The sequence below is a fragment of the Urocitellus parryii genome, chromosome 3 (genome assembly GCF_045843805.1).
Source record: "Urocitellus parryii isolate mUroPar1 chromosome 3, mUroPar1.hap1, whole genome shotgun sequence".
Taxonomy (NCBI): Eukaryota; Metazoa; Chordata; class Mammalia; order Rodentia; family Sciuridae; genus Urocitellus; species Urocitellus parryii.
The window spans coordinates 156,588,066-156,608,142 of record NC_135533.1 but is presented as its reverse complement, the minus strand read 5'-3'; the positions used below and the strand labels follow the sequence as shown (position 1 = coordinate 156,608,142).

Genomic DNA, 20,077 nt, shown 5'->3' with positions numbered 1-20,077 from the left:
CTCTTTTGGGTAGGAGGGACAGGAGCCAATTAAATAGCTCATAAAGCCTGGTAAAGATTTGCTGGGACCTCTTGGGGGATGCTGTGCCTGCCCAGAGAAGCTATCTAGAAGTATGCAGCCAAGTTGTATTTGGGTCTTTAATTGATCATGTTTGCTGCACGGAGCTCTAAATTCTGAAGAGCAAGATAGCAACTACACGGTCCCGTGAGGTGTCAGAAAGCCAAGCTCGCAGACGGCAGCAATGGGGCTGGACGCACATGTCTTAGGAGAGTATCTGCCTCTCTCTCCTCTGAGACCTCCGGGAAACCTTATTACCACGTGCAGAGGCCCAATCCTTCCCCAGCGCTTCATTGCTCCAGGCAGAGATACTGCACCTTGACCCACTGCTCCCCCGCCAGGGCGCAGCACCTCCTCCACGAGGCCCCGCCCCTGACCCTGCTGCTCACGCTCGTTCAGAGACTCGGCACCCGCCGTTGGCTGGGCTTTGGTCCCCGCCCCGACGCCTGCCTCGGCGCGCCCCGCCCCGGCCTCAGTTTCCCGGCGGGCACGGGGCGGGGCGGGGGCGGGGCCCGGCTCAGGCCACGCGGGGCGGAGCCCGGGAGCTGAAGCGACCGCCCCGCCCCCGGGACCAGAACCGGTTGCCGCTGCCGACTCCACGGACCTAGTGCCCAGTGTTGGAGGCTCGGACCCGTGGCTAACACCGGGCGCCCCGCCTCCCGCCCGACATGGCCGCGCCCCGTGCCCCTCGCGCTCTGGCGGCAGCCGCGCCCGCAACCGGAAAGGCCAAGCTGACGCACCCCGGGAAGGCGATCCTAGCAGGTGGGCCCGGGCCCATCCGGGACGTGGACCCCCATCCCGCCCGCTCCGCTTCCGGGTGGGCCCGGGACACCGAGGCCCCGCCTCACTTCCGGGTCGGTCGAGTGTATTACGGTAACGGGGGACGTGTCCCGGGTCTCCTCCTGGCGCCGTAGGCTCGCCCGGCGTGTCGTCTCTGCACCTTGTCGGGACAACGGGGTGGGGGGCGTGTGCACCAGGTTCGGCCGCCTCGCAGTACGGTTGGCGGCCGCTCCGGGCGAAGTCCGGAGCGGGGGAGGGGCCCGAAAGGCGGCTGGGGCCACCCAGGGCCACGTCTTAGGACCTGGTTGCCCCATCCCTGCAGGCGGCTTGGCCGGCGGCATCGAAATCTGTATAACATTCCCAACTGAGTATGTGAAGACGCAGCTACAGCTGGATGAGCGCTCGCACCCGCCACGGTATCGGGGCATCGGTAAGGAGGAGGCAGACACGGGGCTATGGGAGGCAATGAGCGGCGCAGGGCGGATGCTAAGGGTCGCAGTATCCTGACTGCCCCCTCCTGCAGGGGACTGCGTGCGGCAGACGGTCCGCAGCCATGGCGTTCTGGGCCTGTACCGTGGCCTCAGCTCTCTTCTCTACGGCTCCATTCCCAAGGCGGCCGTCAGGTGAGGCCAGGCTGGCTCAGGGCGACTAGGAGATGCCCCCTACCCCAGCAGAAGCAGAGACACATCTTACCCTCCTCTCATCCCCAGGTTCGGAATGTTCGAGTTCCTCAGCAATCACATGCGGGACGCCCAGGGAAGGCTAGACAGCACACGGGGGCTGTTGTGTGGCCTGGGTGCAGGTGTGGCCGAGGCTGTGGTGGTCGTGTGCCCCATGGAGACCATCAAGGTGGGGAAAGTCCTGGCGCAGAAATAAAGCTGGGGGGGGGCGGTATTCCAAGGTACCCCAGACCATTGGTAGCCATGTACCCCATTGAGATTGTCATGGGGGGAAGGGCTCATGGATCCAGATAGCAGGGTTTTGGTAAGCCTGTGCCTGGGAGAAGATCAAGGTGGGAAGATCTCAAGGAAGCTGGGCAGAGCATGGAGGGAGAACACTAAGGGACTACTGGGGAGGCCTGGCAGGAAGGGTCTCCTTTGGAGGCTGTCTATTGTGGAGACAAAATTATTACGAATATCTTTTTTAAAAATACTTTTTTAAACAGAACACATACACATTTGCTGCCCAAACTTTGGAAAATAGCAGGAAAAAACCGCAAAGACTCTCTTTTGTCCTGGGGCCTCTGTGCAGGACAGCCTAGGGTGGCTCTGCTTACACCCCCACCCCCAGCCTTGGCCTGATCTTGGTGGTCTCTGAACCTGATATCGACAGGGCAACGTGTGCTTGTTAGATGATGGAATCAGATCTAGCTTCTTTGCCTGCCTGCCCCCGTCTTTCTCTCTCTCTCTCTCTCTCTCTCTATGCCCCCCCCCTCTCTCAGGTGAAGTTCATCCATGACCAGACCTCCCCCAACCCCAAGTACAGAGGATTCTTCCACGGGGTTAGGGAGATTGTACGGGAACAAGGTGAGCCACTTGGGAGGGTCAGAAACCTTCACCAGGCTAAAAAGGGCCTGTACTTCTACTTTATGTCTTGGCACTTCACATGACATCTTCCCAATCCCCCCTTGGGGTCTTGGAGGCACCAGGGTAACTCTAAACTGCCTGCCCCCAGGACTGAAGGGGACCTACCAGGGACTCACCGCCACTGTGCTGAAACAGGGCTCAAACCAAGCCATCCGATTCTTTGTGATGACTTCCCTGCGCAACTGGTACAGAGGTGAGTCTGTCCCAAGCCCCACCTCCAAATACTGCAAGGTAGATGCCTCCCTTTGGGCTGCCCTTTTGAGGAACGGGGATACTTTCATAGCCCTTGCTTCAGGCTCCTGTCTATCTTCAAAGCCTATCCCCCTTTATCCTCCCAGCACCCACTAATCACAACTCCCCATATATTCAGGGGACAACCCCAACAAACCCATGAACCCACTGATCACCGGGGTTTTTGGAGCTATTGCTGGTGCAGCCAGTGTCTTCGGAAACACGCCTCTGGATGTGATCAAGACCCGGATGCAGGTGGGGGGCGCTGAAAGAGTGGGAGGGGAACTCCAGTCAGGGGCTAGCTGCTAAGCACTCTAGCCCACTGGTATCCTGTAGGGCCTGGAGGCACACAAATACCGGAACACGTGGGACTGTGGCTTGCAGATCCTGAGGAAAGAGGGGCTCAAAGCGTAAGTAGGGGAAGTGCAGGGCTGTTATCCCTATCCAGACCATCTCTGGTCTTCCACCCTCCTGTCCCCCTTTAGGCCTCTATTTTCCTTCTAGCAGGGAGCTGGAGGCTGCCCTTTGAAGGGGCATTGTCCTTCTGCTCCTCCCTCCCTGACTTACCTCATACCCCTCCCTCACCCAGTTTCTACAAGGGTACTGTCCCCCGCCTGGGCCGAGTCTGCCTGGATGTGGCCATCGTGTTTATCATCTACGATGAGGTGGTAAAGCTTCTCAACAAAGTGTGGAAGACAGACTAAGCCCAGAGGGTATGGGGGGTGCTGCCCTAGGCACCTCCAAACCAGCCCCCTGCCACCTATGTCTCACATGATTCCAGTGCAGTTGTGCCAAAAGGCCCTTTTCCCTCTTCCCTAGAGCTCCATGGCCTGGTTCGTTCCTGGTGGCCATCATGTATTCCATAATGCCATGTCTCTCTGATCTGTATGTGGCACTACCATTGTGTTTGTGTCCAGCTTGGCCACAGTTGGATGTCTCTCTGGCCTGTGAATCTGTGCCCACTAGTCCATGTGCTTACTTGTGAGCTCTGTGCCTGTGTTTCATGTTCTGTGTCATGTGATCCTGCACCCGCTTCCCAGGGTGCTCGTGTGGCCTGGGTCCACGGTCCTGTAGGCCATGGCCCCATCCCAGTTCGATGCCTTCCACCCTGGGCGGCAGGGGCACCCTGCCCAGGCCTACCACAGCTGCCTCCGGGCCTCAGCCTGGCCTCACTGCATTCCAGGGGCTGTGTGCCCCCTGCTTCTCCCGCCATTGGCCTTAACTGGCCCTCGGGCCCTCCCTCCACCCAGGATAGGGTGGCACCCGCCACTCTCAGGACCACCCTGCCAAGGCAGAATAAACCGGATCCTGTTGCAGTCTCCTGTCCCTGCGTCCATCCCTCTCTGGTCCAGTGTGTGAGTTGGAAGCAGTAATCGTCAAGCCTCCCTGGAAGGCCAGCCCACCCTTCACTTTAAGACACTACAATAAGCAGGGTGATGAGCAAGACCAGTATCTGCCCTGGGCAGGATAGCTGCAGCCAATCTAAAAGTTCCTTGAGAGGCCCAGGTTGGGGCCAACAAGGATTTGGGTTGCATCCAGATCTTCCCCTGTGTGGCTATGGGCAAGTTCCTGTGGTCACTGCAAGTTGTGCCACAGGCCCTGAGATGGTTTGGTAAACAAAATGGGCAGAGTGGAGGGCTGGTTCTGGGATACAGTGCTTCTAGGAAGCTTTTAAGCCATCACTACTACTCACCCCAGGGAGGGATCCTGTTTTAGGGCTCCTCTGTCCCTCAGTCTGTGGTGCAGCCAACCTTACCTCCCTCAAGGAATATCTGAAATGGGCTTCATGCAGGAAGGGACATGTGATTTTGAACCATGGGGTTTCTCTGAGACTCAGAACAGGGGCCCTTCCCTACTCCTTCTACACTGGGAGGCAATTGCCTGGGAGCCGGAAGTAGGGGTGAGGGGCTGCCTAGCCAAGGACTTCTGGGTACTTCACCTCACACCCTTGAACTCCAGCACTCTAGCTGGAGTTTCCTTGTATCTGTCATATATGGGAACCAAGGTAGGGCTTGAGCTCTGAGCCTAAGGTCCCATGGTCCTAGCCTCTCCTTCCACAGCATGAGCCACGTGGAAGACTTGCATAGGAATGCAGGGTCAACTGGTACTCCCAGCTATATGGGGGGGGGGGGCAGAAAATACATACCTTCCTGTCTCAAGTGCCTCTGTATCGTGTAAATTATGAAAGTGATTGCCATCAGGAGCTTCCTACTCCTGGAGCCTTTACAGAAAGAATACCTGGTTATTTTAGCCTAATACAGGCAGCCCTGGGTACCTAGAGTACATCCCATGCATGTGGCAGGGGAAGAAACAAGGTGCAGAGTGTCCAAAGCAGATCTGAGGGTCAAGTGTAGGCTTGAGATGCAGAGTGAGCACATGGCCTTGGGGAGAGCCTTAGGCAGATTGCTACTCAGCCTGCATGGTGTTTAAGCTGGCCATGTGTTTTCAGTGCTTTTTTAAGTGGCCATAGGAGACTTCCCAATCTGCTGGGCAGAGGAGAAAGGCATAGGCAAAAAATCCACCACCACACACACACTGGGGCGTGCAACCACCAGGGCTGGAGTCCCACACAAAGAAGCTCACTGTCCCTGGAACCCAGGCCTTCCACTCAACCTCAGAAGCTTGGCTGTAGGTTGGAGGCAGCACTGGTCTTGCATTGGGCTCCTGGGAGACTGCCCCCAGGCTGCATCTGAATGGGACAGAAAGGCTCAGACCCTGGGTTCCCTCATCCCTTCACTGTATGACCTTGAGAAAGTCACCTAATCTCAAATCCCTGATGTGAGAAATGGTACAGCAAAAGAACCAATTCACTGAGTTGAGCCTGAAATGATGTAATCCTTGTGGGATGCTTGGCTCAATGCTTAACCCAGAATAAGCCCTCACACAAAGTAGCTTGCTTCATGGAGTTTCAGAAGATTGTTTGCAATCTCCCAACCCCATATACTGGCATGGGTCTGTATCCTCGCTGAGACTGTTCCCAGGAACAGCCTGGCCCTCATTCCTGTCTTCCAGAAGGAACAGGGACCCTCCACTCCCCAGGATCCCTTTGCCTGTGCTTCAGAGCACAGGGTTGACATCAGGTAGCAAAGCCAAAACTGTTGACAGGACTCTTGGAGTGTCTCAGGGATGTATGCATGAAGACAACAGCTGCCCTTGTGGAACCCATACTGTAGGCTGCATCACAAATCACCTAAGGAGGCAGCCTTAGGAAAGAGCTGGTGGCACTTCTGGACTGAGGAAAATGAGCAGGCCAAAATTGGCTGTAGAGGTAGGCAGGGAGCCAACTGCATTTAACCAGGATCTCAAGGCTCCAGAAAGGAGGTGGGTGGCAGTAGACTGCAGACTGAGCCACTGGGCTGGAACCATCACCTGACCTTGCAGCAGTGGGGGCAAGGACAAAGAACTGGGCAGGTTTTTGAGCTAATGTGGAAGAAGAACAGGCTCCATTCTAGCCTGGAGTTCCACCTCCCCTCACCAACAAGGATGCAAGGCCAGTGTTGGGAGAAACCCAAGAGATGGCTAGGTGTATGTATCAGAGGTGTATGTGTGTGGAGACTCCAGGTCACCAAGTCCCACCCACAAGGACCAGCCTACAGCCTGTGATCCTCATGGATTGTACTCAGGAGGGACAATGGCTTCAGAAACAAGGGTAGGAGGAGAACAGAAGGGAGGTGGTGACCACACCTGGGGCAGGGTTTGGCCAATCTCTAGCCCCGTCTCCACTGCTGTGGGGCTGAGGACAGGCATCCTGCCACCTCCAAGCCGAGGTCTCCAGGCTGCCCTTCACCTACTCCCATCCCACATTCCTTGAAACTCCTTTTATGCACAAGTACCCCCTGGGCTTTTCCATGTCCCTGTGAAGGTGATGAATGATATAGTTTAGTATCCCAAAAATGCCAGTCACAGCAAACCCAGGAGCGCCCCCAACAAACTCAGCCACTGGAACTTCTCTGGTCCTACCACGGCAGCCCGTGATCTCAGGACTGTCTCCTTTTTAGGCAATTCCTTTTAGAATTCTAGTTTGGGGGTTGTATCTCTTCCAGTGCTCATTGTTAACAGTCTTGGTTGAGGATGTGAGTAGTATTTTCCTCACTGGCTTTTTATTTCCTTTATGTTTTCAGATTCCCTGGATAGGGGTTTTAGGTAAATGCACAGAATCAAGGAGTCTGAGGAACTCCTGCCCTCCTCAAATTCTGGGATTAGGGTCTGGGCATACCTGGGACAAGGGATGGAAATGCAGGCACAGGGCATGACTGGCCTGAAGTATGATGGAGAATGACAGAAAACATTGGGGAGCACAAATAAACGTGACACTCCCCTCCTCCCAAGCCTGCCTAGCAAATGTCCCCAAAGAGCAGCTTCCTCTCTGCTTAGGTTTATGGAGCCCCAATCCCTGACCCTTTCCAACATAGCCCTTATTATACTCTTACCACATTTCTCTTCTGCCAGGTTGCTTACACCCTCCTACCACGTGTTTTATTTCTCCACTGGTCAGGTTAGGGAGGCCCCGTTTGGCCACATCCCCTGAAGTGACCTCAGTGCATACACCATTTCACCCCTTCTGCTCCCCCTCTGCCCAAATATCTACTGTGGCGCTGGCTCACTAGCCTGCAGAACAGTGCTGCCTTCTGAGGCTTGCCAGGCTCTGGGATGTCTCCACGAGCTAACCAGTCTGAGGCCTCCCAGGTTCTCTACCCAGGCTGCACGAAAGCCTGAGACAGGCTGGCCGCTCACCAGGACCTCCTGCCCCTATCTTCCGCCAGTGACTCTGGCGAGTTACACACACACACACACTCGGTGCCCCGGGCTGTGATGAAGATAAATAATATGTCCGTGATCTGGGCTTATCCTGTAGAACCGACCAGGGCCCAGGGGAGAAGCTTTGGGAAGACTCGCTTCTGGTGAAGGGCGAGGGACAAGGCCGTGGAACAGCTGGGCCTCCCTTAGCACCGGGCCATAGAAGTCTGTAAACGGGGACCCGTGGACGCAGAAAGCACCGGGACACAGCCCGGGGACCTATTTCTGAAGCAAGAATAAGGTTTTCTTAAATCTCGGGTTCAAGCAAAGAAGGTTGCAGCGGCTGAGACGGATCGCGTCCCGAGGAACAAGTCGGCGGAAGTCAGGACGGGCACGCCGATGGCGTCACGAGGACGCGCCCGGCCGCCTGGGGCAGAGTAGGTACTCTCCCGGCGGTCCCGGGTGCTAGAACTTCTCTGGTCCTACCACGGCAGCCCGTGATCTCAGCCTTTTCTGTCCCAGGCTGGGCTGCGTGGAGGCTCCTTGTGGTTCTTGGATATTTCGTTGCGAGTCCCCCGACTTCGCCCACAGTTCCCCAACACTCGACTGGCTTAGTCAATGCCGTCCACTTTCCTGGATTCTCTAATGGCACCTCCCAGGAGGATCTGCTGCCATCACCGGAGGTTGCCGAGAGCCGCCCTGACGCACCAGCTTGAAGGGACACTCCCCAGCCTACCGCCCCACCTTCCACTTTCCTAAGGCTAAACTTATTCTGAGGCGTCCCGCTCTCTACATACCCCCAAAAGCTACGATTTCCTTTTCCTGAAACACTCCCCCCCCCACCCCGCCCGGTGATGTAGATTGAACTCAGGGTCTTACCCTTAGTAGTCAATTGCTTTACCACTGCACCATATCCTCACCCCGCTGGAACATTCGTACCTTCCACCTTAGCCCTGTAATTCTCCACTGCTGTTCAGGCCCTGTCTGACCCGTGCGCTGATATGGGGCATCTTTCCTGAACTACACCCTCACCTGATTATCCTCTTGGGCTCTCAGATCCAAGCTCCCAGACTGCAAAAGCCTGTAACCTAGGGCACCTTTCCTTTACCCTTTCCACAGGGCCTAGGTTGGAGATTCTCTGGTCACCACTAAATGAAGGAAGAAAGGACTTACACTGTGTCTTTTCCTCTGTTTGTTTTGTTTTGGGGGTTTTGTTTGTTTTTTGGTCCAATATCACTAGTGTCAGCCACATTAAAGGATATGGCACCAGAGTTTGGGGGCAGAGAGGATCCCACTGGCCTCTCCAGTGCTATGTCTCCACAGCCTGCCTATCAGGCCAAATCCATTCCAGCTCTCTACTGCCACCTATGAGCTTATATTTGACACGGTAACCTTAACCAAGTCACCATGGAAAAGACCAGGTGTGGAGGCACCTGAGTCCCCTGACCTTGGAAGTTTGTCTGCAATGGCAAGAGAGAGTGTTAGGGTTATGGCTTCCTATAGGGGGCAGCAGTGAGTGCAAACCACACCGTTGGACACTGATTCATCCTAGCTGGGCCCTTACTCTTCTCAGCCAGCTCCTCTGCTCAGACAAGATAACACAGGCAGAAACAAAGGAGACCTATGGAATCACAGGCCAGTACAACTCCAGCCTGGCCCACTTAGAGGGAGGGGACTGAAGAGCTGGAGGAGTCAGCAGGTGGCATCACATAAGTACTGTCAAAGAATAGATCAACAAATGCCCCCAGAGAGGGCCATACTTGAAAAGGGATCTCAAGGAATGAGAGTCCTCCAAGTGGCAGCTTTTCTCTGTTGCATCCACCCAGTCTGCAACGTGTTTCCTGGCCACCCACAATGGGCAGGGGTGTGTACCTGGTTGAGGAACCCAAGCCACAACTGAAAATCAGAACCCAGATGTGGAATGAGAGGGGTGGGGAATGTTCTTCTGTTAGACTAGGACAGAAAAGACAAAGGAGCTATATTCTCTGATGATACAGGAAGGCTGGCAGTGACAGTGTGCAAAGGGCCAGGCTCCACACCCACAATCTGCAGTTACACACATCAAGCCAGTAGGCCCGATCTACCAAGGTGCACATCCTTCCCTCTCGGCCCCAGGACCTGCCTTGGCCAGGTGGCAGCTGGGGAAACTGAGACCTGCCAGTTAGTGAGGCCGGGAACTCTCCAACCCAGGCGTTTTCCGCCCAGCGCGTTCGCTGCTGACAATTGAGCGGCCAAAGCAGATTAACCCGGGTGTTAATCCCCCCTAATGGTTTCAGAATCCCCGGCGCGGGGAGCTAAGCCGGTCTTTCTCCGCTGCGGCGACCGGCCCTCCCGACGGCTTCAGACCCGTGGCCGCACGATGCTATCTCGGCTCGGGCCTGGCCATGGACCCGCACTAATCCGCGGCGCTCGCTTTCTTCCCCCGCCCGCCAGAGATCTGGCCGATTGGCATTTGATTACGGCCTCTATCGAGGGCCCCTTTGTGCGATCGGCCCTAAATCCCCTAATTCCGTGATAAAGGAGGCATTAGCGGGCGTTTGCTTCAGAAAAAGGCACAAGTATGAAAGAAAGCAATCAGGGGAATCCTGATGGCCTAGCCCGCGCGGCCTAAAGTGAAGACAGGAAAGCGGAGGGGGGGAGGGGGCGTCCGGAAAGTGAGGGGTAGCAGAACCTTGGAGGGCATCCTGGGCCCTCCATCCGGACTTCCCTCCTCATCCCCAATTCGCCTTCCTCAGCTCTGAGCGGTGCCTCAGACCCTCTCCCCACCTCTGCCCTGCCTGCCTACCTTTTGGCTGCTGAAGACCCCCTGGCTCAGATGCAGAAGGTCCATCCCCCAGCTTCAGCTTTGCACTTTAGGGACCCTTGTTGCGCCTGCCTGGTCCTCTCAGCCTCGTCAGTCCAAAGTCAGAAGTCTGTCAGTGCCCACCCATTCTGTGACCCCTGATCTTCCGCCATTCCTCCCGCTACCACCTGGAGGGGATGGATTCCCTTATCTGCCCCTCTCTTTTGGCAAAGACTCCTTGGACCAGTTCTGGAAACAGCTATGGCTGCTTTTCAGTCTGACAAAAGAAGTGATGGAGGCCAGGAGCAGCTGGGGTTGTCCCTGGAGGATATGCAGGGGAGGACAACTGAGAGCAGGTGAGGTGAGCCTAGAAGGCTGCTCTTCAGAGGCCCCCCGGGAGTCCAGGATTTTGCTTAAATTGGGTGAGAGCTCAGTGCATTGGAGGAGCTGACTGGGGCTTGGGCAACTGAAAAGTTGGAAGGAATGGCTGATGGGGCTATTGGAGGGAAGATAGCAGTGTCTAAGAGGACCATTTATCCTGGGTGTTTGAAATAAGAGAATTAGAATTGCACATGCAGAGATCAGTATAGCAGCCCCTTTGGGGAGGCTTACCTGGGGAGGGGGTCAAGAAAGAAAAATTGCTGTTAAGTGGGGTAGAAAGCCAATGCAGGGATCATATCAGAGACACCTTCAAATGGTACTAAAACAAAAGCAGCACAGAGGGACACATGGGAGCAAAGCCAGGCAGAATTGAAGGGAAAGCCAAGAGATCGGAGGAGTGTCAGGTATGGCCCACAAATGCAAGGTATGGGTAGCTCTTGGGATAGATGATTCTTTTCTAAGACATACAGGTGGGCTAGTGGGCAATTTACCTGGGTGGACAGGTTTGTACTTAACCAAGGTGAACCTGAGTCTAGGTGTGCATTTGCCCAAGTGAGTAGGTAGAAAGATAGGCTATTTACAGAGACAAATAGATGGATGGGTGTTTACAGGTAGTTCTGCCAAGATCTACTTCAGTGGTCCTCCAGCCTCTGAGAGTTGGCTGCTGACAGCTCACAGCCGCCCCCCATCCAGAATCACTGCAGAGTGGGGTGAATAGGACCCACCAACAGCAGCCCTAAGAACCCGAGGCAGAATTCTGGCCATGATGGCATGATGCTCAAAGACTGGTCTCAAGTTGCTTCACATTTATGATGCTCTCCGTGTCTATCTCAGTGCTTCTGGGTGGAATTATATGGAAACTGGCCTCCAACTGAGATTGCCTTCTGCTTAGCTTTCTCCATCCTACCACCTGGTCCTGTTTTGCTTTTGGAGCGATCAACCCTCTCATTTTTCCTGGGATGAAGGAAGTGTCCTGAGAAGCAAGATTTTTAGCACTAAAACCAGGACAGGACCAGGCAAACCAGGATGCTTAGTCATCTTACATTTCTGTCATGTCCCCCAAAGAGGTATGTTGAAGTATTTTTCCTTGGGACCTGTGAATGTGAACTTATTTGGAAATAGGGTCTTTGCAGATGTAATTAAGATGCAAATTAAGATGAAGCCCTACTGAAATAGGGTGAGTACTTAATCCAATATGACTGATGTCCTTATAAGAAGAAGAGAGAGAAAGAGGAGAATGCCATGTGATTACACAGACACACAGGAACAACTCTGTAGAATGACAGAGGCAGAGATTGAAGTGATACATCCACAAACCAAGAAATGCCAAGAATTGCCAGAAAAATCAGAAGCTAAGATAAAGGCATGAAACAAATGTATTCTTAGAGGAGTAGAGGGCACATGACAGCATGTAACTGTCCAGAGCCAGGTGGGAATCATTACTTTATTGAATGGAAGAAAGAATATCAGCCAAGGAGGCCCTGCCTACAGGATGTGGAGATAAATTAAAGAATCTAGTATTCCTAGAAACTTAGATAAGCCTAAAAAAAAAGTTTAGAAAGTGTGAGCAGAGTTCTGTTTCAGGTAGTATTGGAGTCACTTATCTTATGGCAATCCTACTATGGATAACAATAATAAACTCTGAATAAGATAGTTTTAAAATTTTTTTAGTTGGTAGATGGACACAATAACCTTATTTTTATTTGTTTATTTTTATGTGGTGCTGAGGATCGAACCCAGGGCCTCTTAAGTGTGAGACAAGCGCTCTACTACTGAGCTACAACACCCAGCCCCTGAACAAGATAGTTTTAAAGATAACTGCAATGGTTTGGAAGTGGTTTGTCACCTATGGTTTCATATGTTGGAAACTTGGTATTCAGTTTGGCAGTGTAGAAGTATCCTGGAGCCTTTAAGAGATGGAGCCTAGTGAGAATACTGTCAGATATTGGACCCAAGCCCTAGGAAGAAATTGTGGAACCTTAGCCTTTCTGGTCTCATGTTTTGAGATGTGATCTCTTTACTCCACATATGCTCTTGCTGTCATGATGCCATTGACCATGAATCCTCACAAGAGCCACACCAATGCTGGTGTCATGCCCTTGAACTATAAGCTTAATGAACTTCTTTATAAAGTAGCCCACCTTAGTTATTTTGACTTTATTATACTATTGAAAACAGATTAATACAACAATCATCTGAAAACACTGGACACTGAAAAGGCAGAAACTGGAAAGGAATCAACACTGAAAGAAGGAAATGGTGAGTTCCAATTTTTACTAATTTTTACCTAAGAGAAGTAACAGAAAGAGATAGCTAGAAATTAGAAAGAAGCTGAGTATTACAGGTTCAAAGAGTCAGTTGACTTAGATAGACCTCAGGACAACCATGGCATCTGAAAAGTGAGGGGTAAATCACAGAAAGAAATTCAGAAAGGGCAGCTCCCACATTCTACATATAAACTTTGCCAGAATCTTTGGGAACCCCTTGAACTTTGCATATACAAAGCCAATTCCAAGTAACCCAGCTGAGGCTAAAATATCTGAATGGAGATTTCAGCTGCCTTGTACCACACAGTGCCGAATTTAAATGTTGAGTTCAGTAGAGCTAACAGCCTGCTAAAACAAAAAAATCAACATTCTTCAGATCAACTTAACAGAAACTAGAGTATCTATACAGATCATCTGCAATATCCACAATAGAATTCAAAATTACTAGACATACAAAGAAACAGAAAACCTGATCCATGTGTAAGAAGAAAAGCAATCAATAAAGACCAGCCCCAGGATGACCCCCTTTTGTGTGTCGGCGGTGGGGGGCATTGGGATTGAATCCAGCGCCTCATGTGTGCTAGACAATTGCTCAACTACTAAGCTACATCCTACAATATTTTTTACAACTTAACTAAGGCATAATGAACACTATAAACTGCATACTTTTAGAATACACACTTTAAAGTTGGGTGTGGTGGCACAAGCCTATAATCCCAGTGACTCCAGAGGCTGAGGCAGGAGGATTGCAAGTTCAAAGCCAGCCTCAGCAATTTAGTGAGACCCTATCTCAAAATAGAAAATAAAAAGGGCTGGGAATGTGGCTAAGTGGTTAGGGAACCCCTGGGTTTAATCCCTGGTACCAAAAATTAAATGAAGTACACACTTTGATGAGTGAGTTTTGTCATATGTATATAGCCGTGAAATCACTACAAAGAAAAGAATTTTTTATTATTGCTAAAGATTGAGCCCAGGACCTCACACATGCTAGGCAAAAACTCTATCACTGAGCTACATTCCCAGCCTTATTTTTCAATTTTGAAACTGGATCTCACTAACTTTCTGAGGCTAGCCTCAAACTTACGATGTTGATTGTCCTGCCTCAGCCTCCCAAGTAGCTGGGATTACAGGGCTGCACAATAACTGGGTGAAAAATTACACACACACACACACACACACACACACACACACACACATATATATATATATGTATATATATATATAATATGCATGCACATATTATATTCAATCCCCAGCACTGCAAGTTAGATAGAATGAAGTTTTATTAATTAGCCTATGGTTAACATGGCCAAATATTGGACAGTTTCTCCCTAAAATCAAGAGTAAGGTAAGGATATCTATACCACTTCTATTTAATGTTATCCTAGAAATCCAAATCAATGAAATATATAAAAAATATAGAAGTTATTGCCATAGTTAAATAAGTGTCCTACAAAGGTTCTTGTGTTAAAAGCTTGGTCTCCAGCCTGTGGTGCTACTGGGAAGTGGTGAAACCTTTATGTATAATTTTCTTTTGCAGTACTAGAGATTGAACCCAGGGGTACTCTCATCGAACTGCATCCCTGGCCTTTTTAATTTTTTTATTTTGAGACAGGGTTTCTCTAAATTGCCTAGGCTATTCTTGAATTTGCAATCCTCCTACCTCCCAAGTAAATGGGATTACAGGCATGTGCCACTGTGTCCATCTTGAAAATAATTTTTGATTAAAAAATTTTCAAAATACTTTCCATTATATTTACCCTTTTATTTGTTTGTTTGTTTGTTTGAGGTATGGTCTTGCTAAATTGCCCAACCTGGCCTCCAACTTTTGATCCTCCTACCTCAGTCTCCCACGTAGTTGGGAGATTACTTGGGACATCACCTTGCCCTACCCTCATTCTTTTAATGCCAGCAAGATCTATAGTTGTATTCCTTGTTCATTCCTGACATTAGTAATTTCTGTTAGTTTTTTTTTCTGATTTAGTCTAATTTAAAAATTTTGCTAATCATTTCAAAGAACCATGTTTTTACTTGGTTAATTTTCTCTATTGTCTGTTTTATGTATTATTGACAAATACTCTTAGCTTTGTTATTTCCTCCTTTCTATTTAAAAAACCTCTTATTTTACTTGCATATTAATATGGAACCTCTATCATTAATTTTATAACCACTTTTTATAGCCTCTTTTTTTTATAGTACTGGGGATTCAACCAAGGGTACTCTACCACTGAGTCTCATTCCTGATGCCCCCTTTTGTTGTTTTTAAGACAAGGTCTTGCTAAGTTCCTGAAGACTGGTCTCAAATTTGCAATCTCCTTGCCTCAGCCTCCCAAGCTAGTGTTACAGATGTGTACCACTGGTCCTGCTCACCTTAATGTTTTGCAGTCCACTTACAGTTAATATTGTATCATTTCATATAAAATGTAAGAACATTGAAATCTATTTACTACTCCACATCCCTTGTCTTTTATGTGAGGGTGGCCATATTGTTAGCACAAAGATGAAATATCTTAATTTTTGTTTTATATATCTTTTATGCATACCCATATATTCAGCATCTCTTGATCCTCTTCTTTGTGGAGAACTGAGGTAACATCTAGTACCAGTTCCCTTCAGCCTGAAGACCTTATTTTAGTATTTCTTTAAACACAAGGCTGCTTAATAACAGGTTATCTTAGTTTTGTTTATCTAAAACTAATTTCATTTCACGTTTATTCTGGAAGGATGTGTGTGTGTGTGTGTGTGTGTGTGTGTGTGTGTGTGTACACACGTCTGCCTGTGTAGTGTTGGGCTTCAAAGTCAGGGCTTCATGAATGCCAGGTAAACATTATACCATTGAGCCACATAGTTAGCCCTGAAAGGATATTTTTTTCAGGTTATAGAATCCTGGGTATATGAGTCTCCCTTCCCTTCCAGCACATTAAAGATGCTGTTCCACTGTCAACTGTCCTCAATCATTTCTTTTTAAAAAATATTTTTTAGTTACCAGTAGATTTTTTCACTTTATTCATTTATTTATATGTATTGCTGAGGATCGAACCCAGAGCCTCACACATGCCAGCAAGTGTTCTACCACTGAGCCACAATCCCAGTCCATCCTCAATCATTTCTAATGAGAAGTTAGATAACATTTGTATCCTTTCCCTGTATGCATGTACCATTTTTCTCTGGTTGTTTTAAATGTTTACTCTGTATCTTTAGTCTTTGATGTTTATAATATTCTAGGTGAATGGAAAGGCCTTTTTCCTTTCCTTTCTTCCTTTTTTCCTTCCTTTTTCTTTTTCTTTTTCTTTTTTTTTTTTTTTTAATTTTGAGACAGTGTCTCATTAAGTTGTTTAGGCTGCCCTTGAACTTGTAATCGTCCTGTCTCAGCCTCCTGAGTAACTAGGATTACAAGTATGCACCACTGTGTCCAATTTTGGTATAGCTTTTTTTTTGGGGGGGGGTGTTGTTTTTTGTTCTTTTAATTTTTTTTATAGTTGTAGCTGGACAGAATGCCTTTATTTTATTTCTTTATATGCAGTGCTGAGAATCAAACCTTTGCCTCACACATGCTAGGCAAGCACTCTGCCACTGAGCTACAGCCTCAGCCCTGGGGGATGGGGTTATCCTGTTCAAGGTGAACTGACACTGATGAATCTGTAAATTTCTTTCATTAAATTTGAAAGAGTTTAGACTATTATTTCTTCAAATATTTTTTCTTCCCTGTGGTAGGCAGAGCAAGAGCCCTTTCAAAGATGTTTTTATCTCTAGGCATGGTGGCACATGCCTGCAATCCCAGCAGCTCAGGAGGCTGAGGCAGGAGGAACACAAGTTCAAAGCCAGCCTCGGCAATTTAGCAAGGCCCTAAGTAACTTAGTAAGACCTTATCTCAAAATAAAATATAAAAAGAGCTGGGGATGTGGCTCAGTGGTTAAAGGCCCCTGGGTTCAATCCCTGGTAAAGGAAGGAAGGATCGGTCTTTATATCATAATTTCTTAATCCTGTAAGTGTTAATTTATGTGGCAAAAGAAAGTTTGCAAATGTGATTAAGAATTGAGATAAGGCTTATCCCTGAACTATCTCAGTTGGTCCAATGTAATTACAATGACCCTTACAAGTAGAAGAGAGGGTAGAAAGGGTCAGAATGAGGCAATTGTGAGAAGGACTCATCCTTAATATTGCTGAATTTGACGATGGATGGTGTGCAAGGCCCTGGGTTCCATTCACCACACAAAAAATTTTAAAAATTAAAATATTAATATATATCCTTATAGTCCCTCCCCCACCAGCGCTCTCTCTCTCTCTCTCTCTCTCTCTCTCTCTCTCTCTCTCTCTCTCTCTCTCTCACACACACACACACACACACACACACACACACACGCACACACAGTACTGGGAACTGAACGCAGGGCCTTGCACATGCTAGATAAGTGCTCTGCCATTGAGTTAAAATCCTAGCCCTTTTTATTTTATTTTGAGACAGGGTCTTACTAAATTGCCTATGATGTCTTTGAACTTGCCATCCTCCCACCTTAGCTTCCCAAGCCACTCCTCAGCCTCCCAAGTCACTGGCATTATAGGCATACACCACTGCCAGCAAGTGTTCTACCACTGAGCCACAATCCCAGTCCATCCTCAATCATTTCTAATGAGACTTCCCAACAAGAGGTGGTATGTCTTTATGTCCCAACAAGAGGTGGTATGTCTTTATGTCCCTCCCTTGGATCTGGGATGCCAGTACCTGTGGGCAATGGAGGACCACATCCTTGGGTTTCTCAGGAACTCCACGCATTTTGAGTCCCAGAGTCTGATTATCTGTTCAGTTTGCAAGATCCTTGAAGCAGTCTCTGACAAGTTCCTTCATATATATATATATATATATATATATATATATATATATATATATATGTTTGTAGATGGAAAAAATGCCTTTATTTTATTTACTTATTTATTATGTGGTACTTAGGATTGAACCCAGTGCCTCACACATGCAAGGCAAGTGCTCTGCCACTGAACTACAACCCCAGCCCCTCTTTCTTAGATCTTAACAAAGGGATTTATACTCATATCATCAGCTTTGTCTTTAGCCTATAGTTTCTTGTCAGCATTCTGGACTTGATCTTTGCCCTGAAACTTGTTTTCTTTTTTTTTTTTAAGAGAGAGTGAGAGAGGGGAGAGAGAGAGAGAGAGAGAGAGAGAGAGAGAGAGAGAGAGAGAGAGAGAGAATTTTTTTTTAATATTTATTTTTTAGTTCTCGGCGGACACAACATCCCCGTTGGCATGTGGTGCTGAGGATCGAACCCGGGCCGCATGCATGCCAGGCGAGCGCGCTACCACTTGAGCCACATCCCCAGCCCCTGAAACTTGTTTTCTAAAAAATATTTCTTTTTCCTTCTTTCCTGGGCTGGGAACCGAATCCAGGCCTCACACATGCCACATGCCACTAAGCTAGACCCCTAGTTCAGTTTATTTTAGTTATAAACTAACACAATAAATGTGATCCTTTTTTGGTGTATAATTCTGTACATCTTAACATATATACATATTAATGAAACCCTGGCCACCACCAGGACACAGAATTCCCTCATCCTAAAAAGCCCCCTGGCCTTCTTCTCCCACCCTAACTACTGATTTGTTATCCATCACTATAATATTGCCTTTTTCAAAGTTTCATATAAATTAAATCACATAGAATGTGTAATCTTTGATGACTGGTTTCTTTTGTTCAGTGTGATATCTTTGAGATTCATCCATATTTTGTGTAATCCTGTTGCTTTCAGCTCCCCAAGAATCCCTTCTTATATATTGCTGAGTAGTAATTCTTGGAGTGCATTACCACAGTGTGTTTATTCACTTGCCAAGAGATGGACATTGGGTGATTTCCAATCATTTGTCATAATGAATAGAGCTACTCTAAACATTCATAAGACAGCATTTCATGAGAGCAGAAACTTCTTTCATCTCTCTAGGGCAAATACCCACGAATGGACCTGCTGGTTCCTATGGTAAATGTATGTTTAATTGTATAAGCTGAATTCTTCATATTTAACAGTACATTCTTTTTAAAAATTTAAAAAATTAGTTGTAATGGACATAATACCTTAATTAATTTTTTTATGTAGTGCTGAGGATCAAACCCAGTGCCTCACACATGCTAGGAAAACACTCTACTATTGAGCTACAACCACAGCCCCATTCTTTAGCTCAGTCTCTCTCTCTCTCTCTCTCTCTCTCTCTCTCTCTCTCTCTCTCTCTCTTTCTCTCTCTCATTCAGGGTCTCACTATGCTGCCCAGGCTACTTTTGAACTCTTGGGCTCAAGTGATCCTCCTGCCTCAGTCTCCAGAATAGCTGGGATTGGGTTGCTTCCACAATTGGCTCCTCTTCTTTTATTATAGGTAGCTAAAAGAAGCCAGGTAGCACCTTTCACCTTCTCTCTGGGCATCTTCCTAGCTAGGTCATCATACTCATTTCTATTTTTCTATTCTACTGTAAATGACAATGTTGCTAAGCCTCCTTGCCAGGACGCATCAGCTGTCTCCTTTCCTCTATTGTGAAATAATGTTTTTCTCACTTTAGGGACTCCATTGTCTTTCATGGCAAGGTCTTCCATCTCCTACTGCCCCATCCAAAAGCCAAATCAAATCCACATGTTTTAGTTTTATATTGGCAGTGCCCTATGTTTTAGTTAGCTTTTGTATTACTATGACAAAAATACCTGACAAGAACAACTTAGTGGAGGAAAAGTTTATTTGAGGCTCACAGTTTCAGAGGTTTCAGTCCAGAGGTGGTTAACTTCATTGCTGCAGGCCCAAGATGAGCAGCTCATCATGAGAAAAGAGCCCAGCAGAGGAAAGCCGCTGAGCTCATGATGATGTCAGGAAGCAGGAGACAGGAGGAGCAAAGGGGCTGCAAGAAAGATAAACCCTTTCATGACATACCCTCAGTGACCCACATTCTCCAGCCATGCCCTGCCTGCCTACAGTTACCACCCAGTCAGTCCACTCAAACTAGGATAGAATGATTAGGTTATAGCTCTCACAATTCAATAATTTTACCTCTGAGTATTCCTGCATTAACAGGAACTTGTGGGAGGACACCTCAAATCTAAACTCTAACACCCTACTTCTAATACCAATACCTTTTCTGGTTCTCTATGGCTACCTAACAGACCACCTCCAAATGAGTACAGTAAAAACATTCATGAACATCTATTACTGTTCCCTCTAATAGTTCTAGAGCTTGACTGAACTCAGGTGATTCTCACTTCTGGCAT

General features: G+C 48.4%; 1 protein-coding gene across 6 annotated transcripts; it reads left to right on the top strand.

Annotated features, from left to right (window-relative positions):
* The first annotated feature begins 78 nt into the window (after positions 1-78).
* On the top strand, positions 79-18,137 carry Slc25a1 (solute carrier family 25 member 1). Of its 6 annotated transcripts, XR_013343356.1 has the most exons (11): positions 79-819; positions 1,160-1,267; positions 1,361-1,460; positions 1,548-1,686; positions 2,279-2,363; positions 2,512-2,616; positions 2,794-2,909; positions 2,991-3,064; positions 7,510-7,828; positions 12,733-12,813; positions 18,055-18,137. XR_013343356.1 is itself a non-coding variant. In XM_026401721.2 (9 exons), the coding sequence occupies exons 1-9, from the start codon at positions 726-728 to the stop codon at positions 7,622-7,624; spliced, it is 936 nt and encodes a 311-aa protein (XP_026257506.1). In that variant the 5' UTR covers positions 79-725; the 3' UTR covers positions 7,625-8,547. The 6 variants fall into 6 exon arrangements, 5 of the variants coding, with proteins under 5 accessions (XP_026257506.1, XP_026257505.1, XP_026257507.1 ...); XM_026401721.2 differs by lacking the exons at positions 12,733-12,813; positions 18,055-18,137 and having other exon boundaries at positions 7,510-8,547; XM_026401720.2 differs by lacking the exons at positions 7,510-7,828; positions 12,733-12,813; positions 18,055-18,137 and adding an exon at positions 3,244-4,126.
* The last annotated feature ends 1,940 nt before the right edge of the window (positions 18,138-20,077 follow it).

Coding starts and splice junctions, on each gene's coding strand:
- Slc25a1 (XM_026401721.2), top strand. CDS start 726: ATGGCCGCGCCCCGTGCCCCTCGCGCTCTGGCGGCAGCCGCGCCCGCA. Junction 1,687..2,278: donor GCCCCATGGAGACCATCAAG/GTGGGGAAAGTC, acceptor CCCCTCTCTCAG/GTGAAGTTCATCCATGACCA. Junction 2,910..2,990: donor TGATCAAGACCCGGATGCAG/GTGGGGGGCGCT, acceptor GGTATCCTGTAG/GGCCTGGAGGCACACAAATA.